This window comes from Bacillus rossius, chromosome 6 (assembly GCF_032445375.1).
Source record: "Bacillus rossius redtenbacheri isolate Brsri chromosome 6, Brsri_v3, whole genome shotgun sequence".
Classification (NCBI taxonomy): Eukaryota; Metazoa; Arthropoda; class Insecta; order Phasmatodea; family Bacillidae; genus Bacillus; species Bacillus rossius.
The window spans coordinates 52,847,135-52,871,921 of record NC_086334.1 but is presented as its reverse complement, the minus strand read 5'-3'; the positions used below and the strand labels follow the sequence as shown (position 1 = coordinate 52,871,921).

The 24,787-nt window shown below is 35.5% G+C and overlaps 1 protein-coding gene across 1 annotated transcript in view; it reads left to right on the top strand.

The window, feature by feature from the left end:
* The window catches only part of LOC134533192 (ectopic P granules protein 5 homolog), a 147,761-nt gene that overhangs the window by 23,363 nt on the left and 99,611 nt on the right, over positions 1 to 24,787 (top strand). The window contains exons 6-10 of the mRNA XM_063370564.1: positions 2,599 to 2,771; positions 6,332 to 6,472; positions 20,469 to 20,750; positions 22,719 to 22,904; positions 24,274 to 24,500. Coding sequence (XP_063226634.1) covers positions 2,599 to 2,771; positions 6,332 to 6,472; positions 20,469 to 20,750; positions 22,719 to 22,904; positions 24,274 to 24,500 — 1,009 coding nt within the window. The remainder of the gene's footprint in view (positions 1 to 2,598; positions 2,772 to 6,331; positions 6,473 to 20,468; positions 20,751 to 22,718; positions 22,905 to 24,273; positions 24,501 to 24,787) is intronic.

Genomic DNA, 24,787 nt, shown 5'->3' with positions numbered 1-24,787 from the left:
TCATAAATGGTATTACATTTATTTCAGTATTTATAGGGTTTTTAAGATGTTTATTGTATTTGATTTTTCTTTTTTAAAGAAACTTCTTTAAATTTAACGGCACCTATTATCTCACAGTTGTTCAGAAAAATACGTAAGTTATAGGTAGCTTATGATTTTTGTGGTTAATTTTAGAGCCTCTCGGACACGGTTTTGATGCTTATACCCTCTTTTATCACATAATAGTTGCACGCGCGTAATCGTCGCACCGCTATGAGATGCCGAGCGCTTATTGTAGGTATCTTTTCTGTATAAAACAATGTATTTTAAAGTATAAATATAACATTTATTCAGAAATTACTGCGTACTTATTTAAATAACAGAAATACGATGCTGTCTGATGTGTAAATTTTCTTTTAAAGACTTTTTAAACGTTATAATCTTCATTGTTCGTTTGCGTCGCCACAGTGTACCGCTTACAAAAATGTAGCCAGCGTTCGTTGCAATCATTACTCTTTGGTTATGTTGCTTCCTGTATAGAGCGTGCACTCGTAGTCGAATATCGATATCTCGCCTATTGTAGGTATTTCTTTCGTATAAAATGATGTATTTGAAAGTATAAATATAATATTTATTTAGAAATTACCGGGTACTTATTTAAATAATGGAAATAGTTCCTAGCTGTGTGATGTGTATTTTTTCTAGTTATGGGTCGAGACTCGAAAAATCGAGCGAGTCGAGTCGAGCCGGTGAAACTAAACTTGACTCGAAAACCGAGTTGATTAAGATCGTGTCCTCGAGTCTCGTCAAAGTTTAGTTTTAGGCTCGACTATAATGTTGCACAATTTCCAATAGAGAAGGTACTTATCCGAAACCATGCACTTCAAAATAAAATAAAATGTATTATTTAGGCCTACCTAGTGGAAAACCTCTGATCCAACACTGAAAACCTTGAAAACGAAGTCGGAAGATTATTTATTTTCGATCGTTTATAACTGCAAACTGTGTATCCCATCCTTCAATATGCACATAATATTTATAACTGCAACAAAATATCTTTATTTAACTATAACGGAATTAAAAAATGTTCTCTAGATTCAGTCATGAACAAGACCACATTAATATTTGGGCAGCTTTGGAGGTAAATAATATTTACTACTAAACACTAGATAGCCGCCATTTTAACTCTTGGCCAATGGCCTACGTAAGTTATCATACAGCCAGGGAATGTTGCCACTTTGTCAAATCGATATCAACAATAATTGAAATTTCCAACCAGTTTTCCATGGCCGAATGTAAAATTGAGGCTCTTGAAGTTTATGTTTACACTTGAATTTGCGTCGCCGGCGTCGTATTAATCATAAACGGTTTAGTATTAGTGGAATGGATATGTTTGTACGGCCTGGGACGTCACAAAGTGACGAATAGAAATCAAGAGCAGAGATTTGGGAATTTTTTGAAAAATTTGATCATCAGACAGCTAAATGCAAGTACTGAAAAAAAATTTACAAGACTCAGTCATCATCAAATTCACGTTTGATTCGTCACTTGGATGTGCATTTTCACTTAAAGCGTCTGTATGAAGATTAAAAAAAAATACAAAAAATCAAATGTGTAGGGCAACCTTCAATAATTCAAAGTTTTCATATTTAATTACATATATTATGTTGAGAAATATTTAACATATTAATTTCGCTCATCATTCTGCCACTTGAACCTCGCTAAGTTTGACTCATCTCGACAAATTTCCATGACGTCGGCTCGAGTTCGACTCGAAGACAAATTTCTATGAGTTCGACTCGAGCTCGACTCGAAGATAAATTTCTTTGTTTAACTCGAACTCGACTCGATGCTGAAATAGGGTGACTCGACTCATCACTAATTTTTTCTTTTAAAGAATTTTTAAACGTTATAATCTTCATTGTTCGTCTCCATCGCCACAGTGTACCGCTTACAAAAACGTAGCCAGCGCTCGTTGCAATCTTTACTGTTTGGTTATGTTGCTTCCCGTATAGAGCGCGCACACGTAGTCGAATATCGATATCTCGCCGATTGCGTGCAACGCGCGCTCTTTATGCGGAACCGAGTTAACTACATTTGATATCTCGCTCAATCGTGGTGTTTACTACGGTAGTTATGCGTTCGTTCCGCTTGCATTAGGAGCACCGATTTTGATTTTCTATTTAAAGTTTGTTTTCTATTTAAAGTTGAAGAAAGGTTTTTGTTGCATGAGTTTTTAAATTAAATTGTTTGGCATGCTCTTTTATACTTCACTTTGTAAATAAACATAGGCTACTTTCCATGAATGGTTTTTTTCTATGAATACTTTATCTAACAAAAAAAATTTTTTTCGGTATAATCGTCTCATCCCTACTTTTAAAACTTGATTTTAGAATAAAATGTTTGACGATTATGCGAGAAAACACGGTAATTCATGGGGGTTGCTGATACAGAAATAATCTCAAGATTTTACTCCTTATAAAATTGAATGAGTAATTTATAATCCTGGTGACTGGAATTGTTTACATGAACTAGTAATTATCACAGTTGGCAGGTGTAGAGTGGGGGGTAAGGCACAGATGGCAGGTGGTAACATCAGTGACTGGCCATGACTGCTAGGCTGGGAAGAGCTGGTGTGGTCGTGTGAGTTGCGGCAGCAGTTTGAGGAGAAGTTGGCAGCAATGCCGGAAGCAGAGTCCTTCTACCTGCTGACCACGTTTGCCAACATGGCATTGGCAAGGGGCAATGCCGATGAAGACTTCATCCGAGTGGTCACGCTGGATTTATTCCAGGTACAACCTAGCATGAGCGTATATCCCCGACCTCTTCCCCCCTTTCTCTCTAAGGGGGCCTGCGCTTGCAAAATCACAACTGTAAATCGGGAAAGATAATCTTAATCCTACAGGGCCCCCCCTGGGAATCCTACAGACTTTTGCCCTGGCAAACTAGCATACTCTCAACTTGGCAAACGTTTTAGTTGTGATCTTCAATTAAATATAATGTTTTGGCTTGAGCAGGTATTTTTTATTAACAAGATACTTTATCATCTTACAAACATGATATAGTTTTACATAACAAGCACCAAAATAAACATGTTCATATACCTAGAAAGAAGAACATTTGACACCTATTTTGCATGTATGGGATTTTATTTAAAAATATTTCACAAAATTTTAAAACACAGTTTTCAATTTTAGGTTCATAATCTGTGTAACAGATATTTTCCATCCAATATCATTTATTAACATGAACCATTTAATAGACAAACACACAGACTTGCAATAACAATAGGATCCTGTTGAACCTTTAAAATAGGAAAACTAAAAATATGCTATGTTCTATTTTAATTTTCTGGTCAGCAATTTTTATTTAAAATTCACGAGTGTTTGCATCTAAGTATTGTATATGTAGTCAAGAAAAGCACTTCTCATTTGAGCAAAAGTATATGGTTTATGCAGGTATGTGTTTAGTCGACATTTCATTTATACCGATTCAGAAATTTCCATTGATTCCCATTAAAATTCTGATTCCAAGTATTACTTTTTTTTTCCCCAAATAATAATTGTGTGAATTCAAGTAGAGGAAACTCAAAGCACAACACTTATGAAGCCTAAATATATTTTCTGAGTTAGACATGATACATGAGCTCTAATCATATGTTATGTTGTAACCATTTTATTACTTTGACAATTTACATCAGTTAAGGTTTGAATGTTTTCTTAAGGTGGGACAGATTTGAGTTGTACAATTAAAAGTATAATGAAATAATAGTTTTAGTTCAAGAACTTAAAAATTTAAATTGAAAGCATTCTAAGAACATTGCTGGCCAACCTCCTTTGAATCAGTATTCAACTTTACAACATGCTTATTGTCATAGGGAGCATATTACATTTACTTTTTAAGAAAGACGTAACTTAATGTTGTATTTATGAATTAAAGTTATTATAATGATGTGAGTTTGCTATACACATTTGGAAAGTTCAGAAAGCTAACATTGAATAGTAGTATAGAATGTTAAAAAACTTACTCAAACTTCTAAATACTTGTAAAAACAGTCAAGTATTCCATTTAAACAACAACCCTGCAATTTTTTTTTGAGAGGCTATATTTTATTTTGTGAGTTACCAATTTACCATGTCTAAAAAATGTTTAGGTGTGAGGTACCATCCCACAGAGAACTGCCCGATTCATGCTGTGGAAGAACCAACTCACATCATCCTTACTTTTGTAACATTGCAATACCCTGTCCTTCCCAGCTTTTATGAGTATTTTTTGAGAGGAATAAATATTACGCTTTCATCATTTAGGTGGATCAGATGATTTTATAGTAGGCATGTGCGAGAAAGACTTTTTTGATTTCGAGACGAGATCGAGAAAGCAATTTAAAAATTCTCGAGAATCGAGTCGAGATCGAGAAATCTGTACTTTAGTTAACAGGATAATATGATCCAAAAAAGAAAACTCAATAATCTGACAAACATACATAATAATTCAATAATTTTATCAAGTATCCACAATTGCAATTGCAATTACAACTTTATCTTTACACTCAACAGTTTATTTGCCTACTGTCGTATGTAAACATACGTTATTGACTCCATAGTCTATACAGTTTCCTTGAGCCATGGACGGTACTTGATCATGAAAGTCTGAACATTCACCACTATCGATATGTCACTATCGATACGGACCGCAATTTAAACATCATGTTGCTTGTTATATACTGCTGGCCGTGTGTATAACCTAAGGCCATAAAACAAAATGCAATCGCCGAAGAATTCTGCAGTCATGTTTATATTTTTATTTTTTACCGTACCGTTTTACGTTGATACTTGATATTGATACCGAAAATGATTTATTTTTAACTTTAATGTTGGTTTTATTAACGGAAAATAATCATTTTCTTCTGTAATTTAATGTGATAACCACAGCACAATTCATTGTTTACATTTACCGTTTCATGTAGTGACTTGTGAACGGAAGTTGTTCGTTTTTAACTTTTTAATAATTTATCGTGTATACTATCGTAACAAGTAAGTATATTTTATTTTATTCGATCTACGTTACGTTGAAGATATGTTAATTATTTCAACACGCAACGCAAAATGCTGCCTCAATATATTATATTACCTAACCTATTTCTTGTTTACAAAATTCTCGAAAATTCCGAGCCAAAAAAATTATCTCGAGACGAGATCGAGAAAATTTCTGTCTCGACTGGTTCTCGATGATGCCGAGACTCGCACATCACTATTTTATAGCTTAAAGGTCATAGTGACGTAGTTATTCATACTTGTATTTTATCATTTTCAATATTCTTGTAATTAATTGTTATATTTAATTATTTCATGCAGAAAAATCATCTTACTAGTTTTCACTCTGCATGCTAGTATATTATTTGTGTATATGAATTTTTCAGACTTTCATCTACTTTCAATGGTGTTTTAATGTTGTTATACCTCTATCTTATGTTGGATTTGTTTGGAAGCTATAGTTGTGATTCTAGAACATTGTGCATTGTGTTGTTTAAAGAAAGGATGAGAAAGAGTTGTGAGGCTCAGCAAAGCCCAATCTTTTTAGATTTTTTTTCATTATGAGACTTTCTGGTGCGTTCTTCATGTAATTCTTATGGTGGGAAAATCGGCAGATGATTTCTCCCAGGAGACAGTAAAATTATCACTTTTTTCACTAGCCAGTCCGAAAAGACTTTTGTGATTTTCCCTGTTTTATTTTTTGCAGGAAAAGTCTTGTTGTGAGTGTTAAGGAATTTGTATACTGTTGTGAGAGCTTTGTTGTGATTGGTCGGTGAGGTCACACCCTGCCTCTTCCCTGCGTGGTGGATGCAGCTGTGTAGTTTCAGTTTTCAGTCGTTCAAGTACTGTGCCGAAAGAGGTGTGGGGATGGCGACTCATTGAATAACCAAATGAGTTCTTAAGGGCAGACAATTCCACGGTTGGGGGTCAGGGCTGTGCCGCTGCTAAGTTCTAACTATTTTTCTTCAAGTTTCGGAAGTCTTCAACAAGAGTTTTTTAAACCCTAGACATGCACCCTTGGCCCAGTTGGTCCATTGGTCCACTGGGACTTTAGTTTCCTTTTTCATTGCTATCGAGCAGTCAACAGGTTCCTAGGGACAGTCATTCTTTCTTTATGGCACAGGACTGTGAATAGCGATCTGCAACAGATTTTTACAATTAACTATCTGCAACAGTTGTCGAAATAATTTGTAAGTTTTCTTCTTATGTGCAAGGAACAGTCGTCGCCTTAACCAGGCACGATTGTGACTTGTTAGAGTTTGTGCATAGTTACTTTGCAAAGAGGATGTGAATGGTGTTGAGAGTTACTTTGTTTCCAGACTGGGTTCCTGAGCTCAGCCACTCAGGAGAGTTGCTCCAAGTCAGCCAGAATGCTGTTGGTCAGCATCACAACCAGACATCCACATCTGCTGTCAGACATCCTGGGCAAGCTGAAGGAGAACATACAACTTGCTGGCAAGGTTGGTTGTTGTAACTTACGAAGAGGCCAAGCTTCTTTCAGTAATGTCTGCTTATTAGGACTGTGTGAATATGTATTAGTTTTGTAGTTAGAATCAAATACAAATACAAATATCAAATTATTCTTGGATACGAATATTGAATACGAATAGTAAAAAAGAGAAAAAGAATTCCACTAAAAAAAATTTTTACATGTCATGTAATAACTTCTGGAAAATTAGACAAATAATACTAAAGAGGAAGGTTTAGTTAAGTTGAGACAACTACAATAATTATAAGTAAAAATTTTTTTTATTGTTAAATAATGAAACAATTTTTTTTTAATTATGCAATTTATATAACCTAACCTATCTTAACCTAAACAACCAACTTTCATTTCCGTTCCTATTTACGTACCTTATTTTCTACAACCTGCTACCCTGCATATTGATCCAAAAGTACCACAAAGTACAGTGAAATTAGCTATGGGATTTTCGATACTTCGATGCCTCAATCGATACCTACGATACTTGACAGTATCGCAAAGTATTGAGTATCGAAAAAGTAAGTTCGATACATTTTTTCGATACCGGAATGCTTGTTCATTTGTATTGAATTAAGTTTTGAGTCGCCATCGTACAAAATACAACTACAGTAGAACCTCGATGATATGTTTCCGTTTCATACAGTTTCCCGTGTCATACGCCGATTAATTTTGGTCCTGCCGAAAGTACTATATTTACAATGGTTTACTTTCCCGGAACATACACTTATAAAATCATTAATTTCCCGTTTCATACGTTTTTACGAAGCGGAAAAGCCCTAAAATTCACAAGTTTTTTTGTTATATTCCTTCTGATAAACTACGTTTTAATGCTTTTATTTTGAAAAACGTTCATTGCTTACCTTTCTTTGCAAACGTAAGAAAATAACATTATCGCACCATAGATATGGATAGTATCAGGAAGACTGTACACTTCGCTAGTAGCATCTATGGCCAGCACCAAGCGAGACTAATGGCGCAAACTAGTAATGATTATGAAAATGGTGCACGCGCTTTACCACGGATCTCATATTTTGTGCATTCGTTAATCTTTAAACTGAATATACCCGTTTGTTATTGTTTTCTTACGATCGGATTGTTTTGTATTTTATGTTTCTCAAGTTAAAATTTTATTGAAAATTGTTCTGTTGCATAAAGTTGTTTGTAAAATGAAACAAACAAGCAAAAATTTCTGATTTTCTTTTTACAATAGTCTAATTTTTTAAATTTCTAAATTAGGCTTGGTGACTTCCCCCCCTCCAAGAAAGGACTTCATAACATTTTGTAAGGCCACTGTTTCTCATGTCAGCTTTACTTGATTATGGACTGTATTTTACATTTATGGTGGTTTTATTATATGTATATATAAAGATGAATTCATATCATTCATTAATATAATGCAACTAGCTGACCAGGCAGACTTTGTACTGCCTAATTAAATTGCAATAAAGTCCTGTCAAAATGATTTGTAATGTGACTTTTTTTTGTTCCTACATATATTATAGTCGGGGCAAAAAATTCTCCTGAACAGAACCGTCACCCTGGTGATAGGGCGTTGTGAATAAGAAATATAATTAAATAAAACATATATAAGCATTTAAAAATAAGTAATCTATTTATTGTTAATCATGTGAAACATAATAAGTTTTATTTTCATTGTAGTGCTTTGTGATATACGATGTTGTTTGTTTGATTATCTGGCGCATAGACAAACAAATCTGATGGTTTTCCAACACGGGAACAGGCAACATACAATTGACCATGTGAGAAACATGGGTTTTCCAGATTAATACCACAAACACTTAATGATTGCCCCTGGGACTTGTTTATGGTCATAGCAAAAGCAAGCCGAACTGGAAACTGTAGTAGTTAATTAAAGTCAAACGGCACATCATTCGGAATCATTGGGATGCGAGGTATGAGAACGTCCTCTCCTTTATATTTTCCTTTCAGTATAGTTGCCTCTATCACGTTGTTTAGTAATTTTTTTATTGCTAACTGTGTGCCGTTGCAAAGACGCGGTTGGTTGATATTTCGCAACATTATAACAACTGATCCAACCTTTAATTGAAGATTGTGAGGTGGCAATCCTGGCAAATCCAGCGAGTTTAAAAATTCTGGTGGATATTTCACTACATCATCTTGGTTAGTAGCAGAATCAACTGATTTATATATCCTCGATTCGCCTGTAATTTGTTCTTGTATTTTTTAATTTAATTCATTTACATCTATGTTTTTTGCAGCCAATATAGCTCGTTCGCTCAACCATTCATGGTTTCTGTAATTTTGAGAAACATCTGGAAACATCTTCTGAATAAGTTTATCTTTTGATCGAGTTAACTGACAAAAACTTGGAGGAATGTTAATGCAGCCAGTCAACATGTCTATAGGAAATTTGCCATTACCAATGTCAATGAGTTGTTTAGAGAATATGTTTCCAGATTGGTCATTTTGCAACTCGACACGCATATTCTTGCTTAAGAGCGTTCATCAGAGCAGCAAGTTCTCAGCTCGCGCCTGGCATCTGCATTTGGGTATGTGAGTGTGTGTGACCGCGAAGAGAGCGAAAGGAGGAGACAAAAATGTGTCAGTTATCGCTCTCGTATGGTCTTCTCCACACCATTCACGAGGTGTTATCTTTCTTCCCCCCACCTTGCGGGCCCCTTGTCAAGATAAACCCTTCCCGAGACCACGGACGCACAATAACAGTTGCAAGCCACAGCCACAGTGCTACGCATACGTATATATGTACACTCCAGCGATTCACTCATCCTATTTAGTCTTGTTTCATATTAGTATATTATAATCACAAAAGAAAAAATGGTGTTATAATACATACCACACTTTAACTTGAATACATTTTGAAATAGTTGTAATGCGAAGCTAGGAACTATGATAGAAAATGTTCCAAATTAGTTCATAATTTCTATAAGTGCAAATATTAATTTTTGACGTAACAACGTCTAATAAATCTATGAACACCGGCTGCACGCAAGGAAAAGGATGACTCATTATCCCGTTACGCTCATTGTACCTTTGTGCCGCATCTATCTCTCTTCCACTAGATTGGCCTATGAATCTACTGTTAAGTATATTAAATAGGTTAAGGCGGGCTTTTCAAAAGTAGATTTTAAATTTAGTACTTTAACTAAACTATTTTTTACGTGACGTCTAATAAATCGATGAACTCCGGCTGCACGCACGAAAAAGTGTCCCGTTACGCACATTGTTCCATTACGCTGTGTCCCGTTACGCTGTGTTCCGTTACGCTGTCGACGAGTGCAGTAATAATAGCTTATGTTACAATTGACTAAAAAATAATAGTGATTCATATAATTGATGATAGATATTTGATTACAGTTTATTTATATGAAAACTTGTTCATAATTATATTTAAACTTAATAGCTAAACACCAGTTTTTAAAATTAATTACAAGTCATCTACAAGTTAACTGTTTCGTCGACTGTTTATAAAGTGAAGTGAAAAGTTAATGTGGTTTTCATTGCTAATAACAACAACAATTTCGGCAATAAAGGTTAATTATTCTTGCATTTTAAAAATCTGATTACTAGTATGATTTCAAGTGTTTATTCTTTTAATATTAAAATAAAAATGATTCAATTTTATTCATAAAGTATGCAATCATTTCATCAATGTTTTGTTATGACGTCACGTTAAACTATCGTACGTAAACCAAATTTATAGACACCCAATTTTTTTATTATCTTTAAATACTACGGACAAAATACGATAATCTAAACCCCCTCGTCTAAAGTCAGACCTTATTCTCCATCTGTATATTTCTCTAATCTCTGGATGTGACACTGAATTTAACATGAAGTACATGTCGCCAAATTACAAGGTTCAGTTTCCTCTATGAGAAACAATGTGAAATCAAAGTCGGAGATATTAACATTCCAAATTAGTTTAAATTCATTTAATTTGCTTTATCTGAGATTATATAAACCAACTCTAGACTAGCCTAATCAATTACAGAGAACTCCAAGTTAAATAAAACAAAATATAGCTTGCACAGGCTTGTCAGTTAGGGTAAAGCACTTTATGATAAACATTTCTACATTGATGATAGTTATAGAAAATTACTTCACAATAAATGGTGCAGCAAATTGAAAATTATAATATTGATGTTACGTTAATTAATCAGGAATAAATCTACAGAGCAACACGTCGTTTGGAGTACCTACTAATATTTCAAAGCACTTCACATACATATTTACACTGTCAATTAACAGTAACTTCATACCATTTTAATCCTTCTGTAGTTCCAAACATAAGTCAAAGGATATCGTGGAGTTATTCGTCCAACCATAACATATAGTCATGACACTCCATAAATGTCTTCGTTGTCATGGCGTTTGTTGGTAGGTAGCAGTAGAAATAACCAGTAGATCCTTAGATATCAACTCTATATTCGGAGTTTGACTATCATAATGTATACCCAGGTTCTTCAAGGATTATGAAATTTGAATTATGGGGCTCTTGATTTAGATATCCCTCGCCCTGAAGTTCGTGGTCCAGCATAATAGTCGAAGCAAGATATTTTGCAGGACAATTATAGGTCCGTAGTTTTCACTCTAAGATACACGCTGAAGTCGCCAACAGTTCTTTTTTCAATCTTCGTAGTAGCTTAGTTCACATTTTATACGATTAAGTACCTATATATGGATCATAATTTTAATCAATTATAATCACCGTACATAATACAGTATTACTGTATAAAATAACAATGATGTATTTGCTTCTTTCAAAAAAGAACCAAATTTTTTGCGTTTTCAACAAACAATTTTGTTTATCATATATAAATTAGTAATACCCAATTTCAGCCCAAGTACAAATAAAAAATACGTAGTGTTGATAGCAACACAGTTCGCATTTCGTAAACAAAATGGCATTTAGTATGGAACTAAATGTCACTTGTAATATGCGTGGCACCCACGCACAATTTTTATACATTATGTAATTAGTGCGTTAGTAACGAGCGATAGTCATTCCTGTGGACTACCTCGACCTCGGTTTCTCAGTTACTTCCACAACGATCACCAACAGAAGGACAATGAAAAACAAAAATTACATAAACTACAGCAACACAGAGGTTGTTCTTGGTTTTCCTGTTGTATAGCACAGACATTTTATCCTATGAAAACAATTTTAATTTACATAATTGCATGATTAAGTACCAGTACATAAGTTACAGTGGTTTTATTTTTACCAATGTAGGCTAACAAGAACACACGGCAAGGAACACTGGTCAAGATACATTAACACAATCACATATACAACATATACACAATATAACAAACGACGTGAACATAAATGAGATACAGTAGTGCACATTTAGAGTTGATATAGTCCTACAAAATACAAAAAAAAAAAAAACTAATAATGTGTTCCAGAATTTGAATGTAAAAGTTATTATTCACATATTTGTCCAGTTAAAATTTCAATATTTTCTGGAACTTAAAAGTTACATTATTGCAATTGAACTAATTTCTGGAATTTGTGGAATATTTTTGGATATTCGTTGAAAATGAAGCGTCAACTTGTAGCAACAATCATTTCAAAATAATTAATTCGTGCAGAAATATGATGTAATTGACATAAATAATTAAGTTCTTATTTTTTTTTTTACACTGGTAGCAGCCACCAAAATCATTAACACTATCTATGAATTGGAATTTTCTAAGTGGTAACAAATACGATATAGCTGTTTAGTACTTGGTCACCAAGTCTTGGTGCTACATCTAAACACATTCGTATGTATTCATTGGAGGATTTAAATTCTCTGTACACCCTAACAGCCTAAATTTAGACACTTAGTTATACCTTACAGTCTAACAACCAGTCATCGTGCGGCTTATTACTGCATTCAAAATTGCAATTAACTTTGCATAAACTTACTTACAACTTAATTATGCTTATTTTCGTATATAGTTATCCTTTAAAACACATTAAATTAGCAGAGTTAGTATTTTGTGAGCGAATCATTGCTAATATTAATTAAATCAAAAAAGTTTTTCCTGTACCAGCAGGTGCATCTAAGAAGTAAATCCCTCCAGTTTCATCATTTATTACTTTCATAAGATTATCAAATACATACTTCTGTTGTTCATTCAACAGTGGAAGGTTCGTTTGAATTAATTCTTTTAAAGTGTTGAGATCATACATTTTTTCTCGATTCAACTCTTGGTTAAAAGCATCATGCATTGGACGATTGGGTGCGGCCAGGCCTAATTGAATTAATAGTTTGTTTGACATCATCAAGCACATGTCCTCAATTGAAATCAATGCTTCGTTGTAAATTTCTTCACTGATTTGTATATTTGGATTTCCCATTCTATTTCGTATTTGATACAAAATATCATCACACATATTATCTTTGTACTTGATCCACAAATCAATTGGGTTTGATGGGAAGCATTTAGATAAGATTATAGAAAACAATGTTCGTATTTGATGAGCGTGTGATGATATTACAGCATCATTGAGAGTTTGATCCCAATGAGCGTCATTTTCTAGCAATTGCAAATGTTGACAGGCTTCCCTGTAAGATCCACACAATTCACCATCAACAGTTCGTAAATGTTGGAATGATGTTGGGCCACGTACATTGACTAATAGTAGTCGTAAATAAAAACATTCATCATTGCTTGTATGTACTGAATAAATTCGACCAATGGCATCGGTGGAATACACATCTGGGTATCCTTGAACATGTTTCCCTTGTTTCCGTCTTATAAATCTCCTTGATGAATGATTCCAAGTATAATATTTTGGCATTTCAGAATATAGCAATGTTTGTGCAAAATAATCGTTTTGGCATGTCTCAAAAAAACTGGTTAATGTAGTAGATGGTGGCTGAGCAGCTCTTTGTACTGCGTTCTGTGCTGTAAAATACACTCTTTGTCCATTTTCTAAATGCACAGCTAAGTGAACAACAGAAGGGTGTCTCTCATGAATAGGAAAAGAAAATATTTGCCATACTACTTCATTACTACTAACATAGCGGCCCATTTGGTATTGTGTAACTTCATCATTGGAATTCTCTCCACCAATTCCAATCACAGCCGTATCACTTCCTTTGGTTACATATTTGCAAATGTATTTAATATCTATTTCAATATCTTGTTGATTTAATTTGACAATTGTTGATCTTCCATTGTCTGCTGTCGATCGTCGACGATACAGTGGATAACCGCCATTACCAGTAATTGTTTCTGATATTAATGTCCGTGGATATCGTTTTGAACATTTACCATCCATCATACATGGTGAATTTTGATTAAGAGGTCCACAGGGACCATGTATCATATTTTTGATAACTACCTCATGCAATCCAGGATCTACTTGTACAATAGGGATTTCTGCTGATATCACTGCATCAACTTCATTTGGCCTTATCTTTTCAACCAACCAAATCAAAATGTGTGCATGTGGCAATCCTCGTTTCTGCCACTCCACAGAATACATCCAGCAGCGTGTCTCACCAAACACATAATGTTTTACGATGAAATCCATTAAAGATTTCAATTTTTGTCTAAAGACTCTTGCTGTAATATCATGACGATCAATGGGTGATTGCCCAGGGAATAACTCCTGCTTGATTTCTATCCATTGTGGATTGCATGTAAATGTGATGAACAAATCTGCTGTACCATAATGACGAACATACGACATGGCATCTTGAGCATATTCATGCATATGTCGAGGGCTTCCGATGTATGTTGCTGGAAGAATAGTCATCCGACCAACATTCTGTGCATTTCCATCAGTATTAATCGCATCTCGAAGGTGAATATACTCGTCAGATCGGAGTTTGGTCTGATTCAACCTAATAAATGTTAATCTCTCCGTTTCAATTTTAACATACATGTCAACAATATATTTGTGATATAATCGCCGACATTTCAATATGTGATTGTCTTCATTTTCCCGAATCATTAGGCGGTATGAATAGTAGTTCATTGAACTGACTTTTTTGTTCGTTTCAGAACCTGTAAATAGATTTTGTTTAATTAACATTGTTGAAATATAAAATTAAAATCTATAATATAGTTACTAAGATATTATCGACATAGATAAACTAATATTTTAATTACCTGTAATGGGATTTATCATTTTTATTGAGAAATCATAGCCATCTTCACCTTGCCAAAATATAATGGGATATTGCAGTGCATCATATGAGCGGTGCGTTTCTTTTATACGTTGTAATTGATCATTCCGACGATGTAAAACAATATCACGGGATTCCAAGTTTTCTCCAACTACAACGATAGGAACTTCATCAATAGTTGGTGCATTAAAACGTCTTGCATGTTGACCCGCAGGTGTTTTATCAGCTCTGATTACAATTTTGTGATTATCTGATGGCATCAGATCCAGGGCAGTTTTAAACAATATAATCAATTGATTGTGTTCATGAAATAAAGTTTGTAATTGTTCTACAATAGACCTCTTTACTAAATTGTTATGTGCACAACGCATATTAATTTCTTGTGCTGAATTGCCCATGAAATAAATTTGTAGGAATTTGTAGTTGCTATCTGACACTGGTAACAGTGAACCGGCTCTGTGATATATTTGGCCTTGTATCTGTAAATTTAAAAAAAATATTATTTTTACACCAAACACTATAAAATAAAATAAATAATCAATGTGGGGTATAAATTTATGGATTATCAGTGATCAAACTTAATTTTTTTTTTTTCTTAAAAATTATAGCTGTCTCCTAATTAGTTGTAACTAAATATCTATCATCAAATAATTATATTGTGTTTAAAAATAATAAATGTGTTGCTAAAAATGAATCAACAAATAATATGATGACCAAGTGATAATTATGATTAGTGACACATCTTAACATAGGTGACAGAACATATTGTGCGCTAAAATAATTATGATTAATTGATATAATACATACCTTGAAAGTTGGCATAAAATTTTCCCGAACTACATTTGTTGAACCAAATGAAGTCATTTGAAAGCAATTGTTATATTGTTGAATATTTGTCAAAAAGTGTATGGAATCTGTTCCTATTCCTGAAACCAATGAGTACAATGGCTCTGGTGGTGGTTCCAATGGTATCAATTTCACTTTACCATTTGCGCAACACAATCCATTAGCTTCGTTTTTATATTTCAATGCCTTACAATGTGAGCAAACCGAGTTCATGGAACCAATAACAACACATTGGAAGTTACTGTAGTCAATTGACACATCGTACCTGAAAGCAGCTCGATTCAAACTTGCGCGATTATTAGTTGAATGTCGCGCTTGCGCTTCACGCGTTTGTGATATCCGAATTCTTTTACGTTCATTTCGGCCGTTATGTTCTTGTGCAGCATGATTAGATCGGTAATTAGCTTGGTTTGTAGCATTTCGGGTTCTTCTACCTAAATTGCTTTGTCTAATAGGAGGCATATCTATATTATAGATTATTTTATCACATGCAATAATTAGCGATCATAGGTAAATAAACACTGCACAAAATACTATACAGGTTAAGAATTTGTTTCGTGTATCAGTTGACAAAAGCAAACTCATTAGGGTAGGTAACCTAAAATCCAAGAAAAAAAAAACACTAACATTGACAGTTTGTTGTTGTTTCAATTTTTTTTTTATTTGATATGACTTGGAGTCAAATCCTTCAAGCCGTATTTAAAATAGGGAAATTAAATAATAAAAACTTAAACTTATGAAACACTTTTGGTAATGCTGGTTTTGTTAGACTGATGTAATGACTTGAAAACTGATGCATTTTAAAGTAAAACAAATGAATTAATATCACGAAGCCGACCAAATTGAACTATTCGATTTCGGTTTATTTTTTTTTATTTTTTTTATCTGTGCTCCAATGCACACTGTTTTGATAGATATGATTGAACTTTGAACAGAGGTAATAAAGTGCAAATTGACTCTTTGACGTTAGGAACATACCTACATTGTTTAAACAACAATGAGTGCTCGTTTTAGTTAGAAAACGTTTGTATGGGAAAAAGAAAAGGGATGGTTTTAGGGTTTTTCCGGCAATTATTCGAATTTTTCTCGCGGTAAAAACCATCTTTGAACTTCAAGGAACATTTTTAAAAAAATTGGCCAAATTGGTCCAGGCGTTGTTGAGTTATGCGCTTACCAACACATTTTGCGATTCATTTTTATATTATAGATCATTTACACATTATGTATTTAAGTTTAATCTGACATTGTGCTGGTATGTTAGATTGAAAAAAAATTTTATTATGTCCATTCCCTTTTCATACACTTTCCCGCATCATACACCATTTTTGTGCCCTCTGTTGAACAGTGTATGACAGGGGTTCTACTGTACTAGAACAGCTTATTAGCTGTAATTATGATAACCAATAGGCTTACATCAGCATAAATTATAATTATATAAGTCCTTAACTGCAACTTGCCAATAGTAAACAAACGGTAAAGTAAGGTTAAGTTGTTTTTGTTTCGTGTTCAAGAAGTTATGTTTTTCGTACGTAACACTTCTGACATTGAATTCACAGGAAATTTGAAAAAAAAAAAAAAAATGTAGAAATATTGAGCACTTAAAATTCACATTAATTGACTCCACTCGCAATCCGTCGCAATAGTAACAATAACACGCCTAGTAATAACAGTCAACATCATAGAGTAATTATGTGTCTCGTCTCTCGTGTATGGTAAGTACCAGAGATTTGAATCTATATTATGAATGTTTTCAATTGCCGCAGTCGTATAGTGACGTGAATTGGTGCCACCAGCGGGAACTATCATTGTTTGGGGCAATTTTATTTAAGAGAGCGCTATCTTTTTTTACATTTGTTTGCGGTAAAAAAAAAGTGTACTGGAAAATAAAGAGCTAACTCTCTTGAAGATAGTTTGTATTTCGCTTCTATTTTTTTTTATTGATTTTTATACTCAAGTCTTTAAAGTTGTTTGCAGTTTGTATTTTTGTAATAAAGAGGAAATTTATATAGTTTAAAACTAATTTATATTATTTGTAATAATTGTTACTTAATGGGAAAATATTTTTCCCTGGAGTATCAAAAGTATCGAACTGAAAAAACAATAAAGAATCGAGTATCGAAAGTGTGGTATCGTCCCACCTCTAAGAGAAATCCATTAATTTTTTTTTTAATGCTGTATTTCCAAATTGGTGATTGAATGATTTCATATTTACATATTTAAACCCTAGTTATTCACGAGTTTTCATTGTAAACGGCTGTCAGGAAAATTGTATTTTAGTTCAGCGATATCATAAAAACAATTTTTTTTTATCTGGAATCTTATTGTATCTATTATGTTTTTTTAATATATTTTTCATTTTTTAGTAGCAACATCTGCTTCATCATAGATATATACAGCAAATAAGCTGCTACTGTATCACATGGTGTTAGATAGATTGTGTCTATCGACTTGTAAATTACTGAAACTATGACGATTACTTCTTTTAATGCCCATTGCAATGGAGTGTCTGTGGGGAAACAAATATTCGTTATTTCGAAGTGTTAGTATTCGAGGTTGAATCAAATACAAATAGTTTATTATTCATATTAGTATTGGAAAGTTTGAATATTTTATTGCAGGCATACTGATCAGAGATTTGTTACATACTTTCGCTGTTTTGTGAATTATTTTCGAACGACTTAGATGCAAGTCTTAAGAATGTTACCTCTTCTGCCAAACTGTAGGAGAGTCAGCAATCATTGCTCCCTATCTGAATTGTAATGCCACTTAAAAAGAATATATTAAATTCTTAAAAATATTGAGAATATTGCTCGGGTTCAAAAACTCCACGCAACAGGAACAACCATAAAATTTTTTAAAAAAAGCGTGAATTGGGCAATGAAAGGATAGACCAATACCAATAACGTACAATTCACTATTTTTTACTACTTGTCCTGAATGTACACTAATTCCTACAAGTTAATGGTATTCAAAATTACATAGCTTAACATACTCGCTTAACCCACAGTTCATATTAAAAATCACATTTAAGAATAAAATAATTTGATTAAAAATTTACAGAATAGGAAATTACATAAAAATATAATCATCAAAAAAAAGATATTTGAAGTTAAAGTTCTTTAAATTACACAGACTCCAAAAAATTCGTGCAAACGGGCTCCTAATTTTTTTACATATCTTGAAGGTAACAAACTATTAAAAAAACATAAAGAGTTGTAAGGGAATATATTTTAAGGGGATTTTTTTGGTTTTGATTATGTGGAGGCACCAACTTTGTGCAGTTTCCGAATTGGCAAGTCTTTGTTCATTGAGAGCTTGCTGAGACTTGACGCTCTTGCGGGCGTGAACGGAGCCCTTGGAACTCCATGTGTTCTTCTTGCCCTGAGATGCAGTTGATCTCTATTTCATCTCCTGTGCTCTTTTTTCATGTTACTTATCCCCGAATACATCATATCTACATGTTCACAATTTTATAATTGTAATACTAAGTGGCTTGCTGTTAAACAAATTAGGTATAGCATATCATCAAAAAAGAACTTTGTCGACAAGCGTAGGTACTGAACATGACACAACATTTATTTATGCTCTGCCATCCCACAGATTTTGCTTGATGTTAGCTTTCATGAAAAGAGACATAATTGATATCATAACTACGCTGGCATAGTCACGGCAGCCATCCCATCTCCCTTCCCTCCTTTAGCACGACATGAGGGAAAGCAGCCGGAAGGCTGTTAACTGAGGGTGCCACAAGATGGCGAACTATTGTTTACGTTTAGTATTGCTGCCACTGAAAATTTTCAGCAGGGACATGTAAGAAGGTCTAGGGCATGTCTAACTGGTGACTTCTTTAGAGTCAGGTGATTTTTACATCACAAAAAAGTAGGTTGATAACGGCTACGGCACAGGCCTAATTAGTTACACATAACTATTTTCCACATGAAATTAAGAGTCAAAAGGACTTAGTGCAGGTTAAAAGATACAGTTACACCGCGCATTGGGCCGTGTTTATGCTGGCTTTGGTGACAGCATTAGGTGCCAATATGCTTTTCTTTTATAGAAGATGCCTTCTATTAAATTAAATAGATACTTACTTTGGAAAACTTATCAGATTTATGCCAAAGATGACTGAACATGGACTTTGTGGGAGAAATGGTATATTTTGACGTATAGGGGTTGGGGAATCAAACAGTTTAAAATGTGTATTACGACTCCCCTCTATTACAACCCTATTCCTAGGAACCATTAAGGTTCGTAACAACAGTGGTTTACTGTAGTGACAGTTGGCGCCAGGTGGCATTTAACACAAGGAGCCAAACCGCTTATGAACACCTGGATTGTTGTGCATCTCACACCCAAGTGTCGGATTATAAAAGATTATAAAAGCCCACGACTTAATACTCGAAGCTGCAAGAACAATGGCATCCTAGTTACGTCAGTTTACGTGATAGTGCTCTTGGGACCTGCAAAACCTTCCAGATGACACAGAGAGGCATCCTGGACTCTTTGGGAAGGCTGCTAATTTGATTACCATGTAGCAGTAGGGAAGGAACTGATGCTACGTATGTCGTGCTTCTCAGGGATTCTCCTGGCCTGTGCACCAGTCTCTGTGACTAGCTTGACCTTGCGCCTGGCATTCTCATAACAGTATGCATCAGGCAGGCATGCAAATATAATTTTTGTACCATTATCATAGTAATGTTCATGAACTGAAAGAAACATGTTTGAGTCCAGTCAATTTTTAACATATCAAGTTCAGTAACTTCCTATGGAACTAATTTTTTTATTTACTACTAGTTTGACTGAGAATCTGGGTGTACTTATGTTGAATGACATGGATTTACGGGTAATGACTTCAAAAAATTATTTCTAAAGTGTTTTGTGAATAAACCTGAGTAAACTGTGATTATAATGGTCAGTGAGCTATCTAGCAGATGTGTAGCAGGGTAGTGAACTGTATCTGTGCATGTGTGTGTGTGTGTGTGTGTGTGTTGGCAGCTGAGCCTGTACCTGTTCAGAGAGCTGCCGCTGCGACTGTGGGTGCCCAGGGACCAGGACCTCGACACCCTCTCCGCCTGGCTGCTGGAGTCGCCCCTTGCCTCCACGGAGAGCGGCCTGGCTCGCCTGGTGCTGGCCAGTCTGGACTGGGGCTGCGACGGGCATCGCCTCGTGCTGCCCCTCCGCCTGCACCGCCGAGTGGCGCTGCTCGTCGTCCGGGCCGCCCTCCAGTTCGTGCCCGACACATCCGGCAATGCCCTCTTCTCCGAGGGCGTCAAGCAGGTGCCCGTCACATCCGTCCTCGTCGTTACCGTAGATGACGTGTCCTGTTTTGTAGTGAAATTTTGTAGTGTTCTCATTCAATTCCAGCATATATTTCACATGTCTTCTAGATAGAAGTTGGTATCAGTTTTATTGCACGATGGAGTGTACTCTTTTAATTCTAGCATATACATTTTAAGGGTGTGAATAAATGTGAATAAAACCTTCAAAATGAACTTATTGACCGCTCCGTCCGGTTAGTATACGAATTTGCATAGCTGGGAACAGTGTCATTCAAGTCAGGCTCTTCAGATGAAGAGGGTGTGTTTCTCTCCCTCATGGCTGGCTTTAGACACGTGAAGGCAGCTAGCCTGCCTCCTCCCCAGGAATGTGCAGTATCTACCCGCACATGCGCAGGACAGGGCTGAGAACCACTGTGTTGCCAGATCTGCTCAACCCTTACCCAGGTCAAGACCCAAAGAACCGAGACCAGCTTGATTCCCGAACATAAAAAAAACCTTCTTTTACACTTAAGACTTTTTCAAGACATCCTTGAATGTAATAGTTGGGGTTAGTTTTTTCTTTTTTTTTTTAAATATGACAATAATACACAGTGTATGCACTGATATGTTTAAAAACATTTTGATAATTTTCACTAACACATCAACCAATTCACATTCAAATTAGATGTTACAAATATGCATGTTCATGATATCATAATTTTTAATTGTCTCATGGTACCTCATTTTGGGAAGTTCTGATGTTTAATAAATCATATTCAAGGAGCCATATAGATTGGAAACACGATATCGGAAAAAAATAATAAATATTAATGAGCACAAGTATCAAAATTAATATTCACCAATTTACTTAGATGTAGGTAGTACTAGTTCCTGTCATAACCTAAAAATCCACCAGTACCCTTTTCACTTTTCGTACTACTTCATACCTACTTAAAACTTTCTTAGCTACGTGTGCTAGCCGTACATATCAAACTTAAACATCCCTTGTTTTAATAATGTTCTTGAATCTAATACATCATAAATAAATATATCAACAGCACAGGAAAGTTAGATAAGAAAAAAATTGCTTTATTTAGAGTATGGTATCACTACAAACAGAAAATACCTACCGCTTAAACAGCAAAGAATTGTTCATAATATCGTGACTGAGTCTTTTTTTAATGAACTTGCGTAAAGTTTTTAAAATTGAATAAAAAATAACCAAATAATATGGGACTTCACATAACGTAAATTACTTTTACTGTTTTTTGTGCAAAGAGACCATATGAAATGCATTTCTGTACAAATGTTTGGTACAGAAAATTTCCGCCGCCGCACACGTTAATATGGTATTGGATTTCCCGTTCTTGAATTGTAAACATGTTCAAAGTCTTGCAATTTTGCATATTCTAAATTCATACATACTAAACAGACACAGTAAGTTATTCTCAGCTGGAGAACCCCTGGCCAAGACACATCGGCTATGCATTGCATCAGCCTGAAAAACGACCACCCTTTATACATTAAGCCTTTCTCCCCCAACTGCCAGTAAGTAACAAATCATTCAGGGCCAGTTAGCAGACATGAAGCGTCAGAAGCTGGAAGAGTTCTCCGGTTCGCACTACAACTCCAGGGTTAATGCTGTTCCTGAAGAAGAATGGCGAGCTATGGTTTTGAGTGAATTACCAGGCCTTGAACCAGGAAACACACTCTGCTATGAACATAGACCACACCCTGCAGGACCTGGTTAGCACTAATATTTTCTTCACCTTGGATCTGTGCCACTTGCTCCCAGTCCACCGCTACGAGGGGAGAGCCTCTTCCCCCTGAGACCGCAGCTGTTGCACCCACAGAGGATCACAAAATTTTCTCTGTTAATAAGTCTAAATTTCTAAGTACCTTGTGAAACATCTTATTAGTGATTTACTATATTAAATGCTTGTTTGTGGCAATGATGTAGTGTAATGTGTTTTACTTTTTGGTGAAGGTGTCGAGCTACGCCACGTCAATGCTGTACGCCCAGTCGAGTGAACAAGTGTTCAGCGCGTGGGCCTGGGAGATGATCTCACGACTGCGACTCCACGTATTGGACCAGCCTGACCACGTGGTCTGGACGACCATGGCTAGTCCCAGCGAGGCAATGCGGGATGTGCCGGATATGGACAGCAGTTCAGTGAGCGGCTTTTACCTTGCCTTCATGCCCGCTTTATAGTACTATCAAATTTGTGTTCATAGTTTACTGTATTTTATAAAACAGTATAATTTTTGAATAATATATTTGAAAATAATATTAAAACAATACTTTTGAATTTGTGTTGTGTCTAAAATTGTAATAGGGATGGAAAATTACCAAAAAGAATTCTATTTTGATGAATCCTTAAATAGTTGAACTTAAATTATTTTCTGTAATAATAGTCCCAAATTTGATCTTGGGGTACTGAGACATTTTTTTAAATAAGATGCATACTATTTTTCCAGCTTTATAACCACTGCTTGTTTTGTGCAGCACATAATGGCGTTGCCTGACGTGTATCTTTGTGGTAGTTGGATTAGTCTCATATATATGTGTGTGTGTGTATATTATATATATATATATATATATATATATATATATATATATATATATATATATATATATATATATAGAGAGAGAGAGAGAGAGAGAGAGAGAGAGAGAGAGAGTGTGTTTGTTTTCTATACACGTATACAGAGCGTAATGAAATTTTGCACACTTGACCTTCAAAACAAGAGGATGGTTACTGTCAGCATGAGAATTAGAAAAACCACCATCCCCCTTTCAATTTTTTCCCCCCTAACCTGTTTGAAACTAAGTTTGGGCGGGGTCTGGGTTAGGGAGGACTGTAAGTGTGTCTCAGGCTGAAGCCTGTATGTGTAATCCTGCTGGGTTTCAGCCATGCAGAAATGGTACAATCCATCATGGGCTTTTTTGAAGATTGGTCAGCCATTGCAGCAATTAATTCCATGACTAAACTCCCCTATCTTAATTTTATACTGTAACTAGATGATTTGAGCCCAGGTAAAACCTGCATAGACACAGGGAAAACCCAAGGCTCATTCATGCGGGGTTAAATTATTGCAATCATTAAGCAGGCAGGTTTGATACAGGACAAGAAAGATGGTCCGGAAGAAGATTTGGACAGGGCAGAGAGTTTTAACCATGCTGGGGTCGGGAGTTGGTGCCTTGTGGTCCGCATTGGTCTGGATTGGTACCAGTGTTGCATGCGCCCCTGACGGACTTAAAGCAGAATTTTGGTACTCCTTGATAAAAATTTTACGTACTTGATTTTCAAAATAAAAGGAACATATGGTTTTAAAATAAAACTACTCCCATCCCCCTAATGAAGCATTTTCATTCTTGACGCACGTTATCAGGCATCGCAATCAGTGTTGCTGCAGAAGAGCTCACGCGAGTGAGGTTGCAGCTGATACTAGAGAGGTTCATGCAGAAGTGTTGGCCAAACTGCTGAACAGCCACAGTGGGGTGCAGTGGCTAAGGAGTGTGCGTGTGTGTCCCTGCGCAGGAGCTGGAAGTGCTGGCGGAGGGCGTGAGGAACAAGCAGCCCATCGCCTGCTACGCTGCAGTGCTGATGTCCACGTGGGGGCACAGCATCCCTCTGATCTGCACCAAGGGCCTGAACCAGCTGCAGCTGCTGCTGTGCTTCTACAAGTACGACGCCGTGCTGGGGGTGCTGCACCGCATCGTGCCCCTCTTCCTCTGCTGCGAGGAGTCCCTGCTCGGCTGCGACAGGTGCTCCACACTTCTTTCAGGTCCTTAAATCAATAAGTTGGAATGGAACTACAGTCGAGTCTTGCTAATCCAAACCTTAACAAGTTTACACTCGGTTGCATTAATGCAATTATTCAGTTAATCCAAAAATATTAGTAATCTGAACAGGTCTCAGTCCCAATTATTTCAGATTAGTGGGACTCCACTGTACCTAGCATCTCATGGCCAACAGGGTCATTAGAGGATTGGTAAGGAGGGGTGATGAGATGAGATTGGAGGAATAACAGAATGACCGGGTAGGAAATATA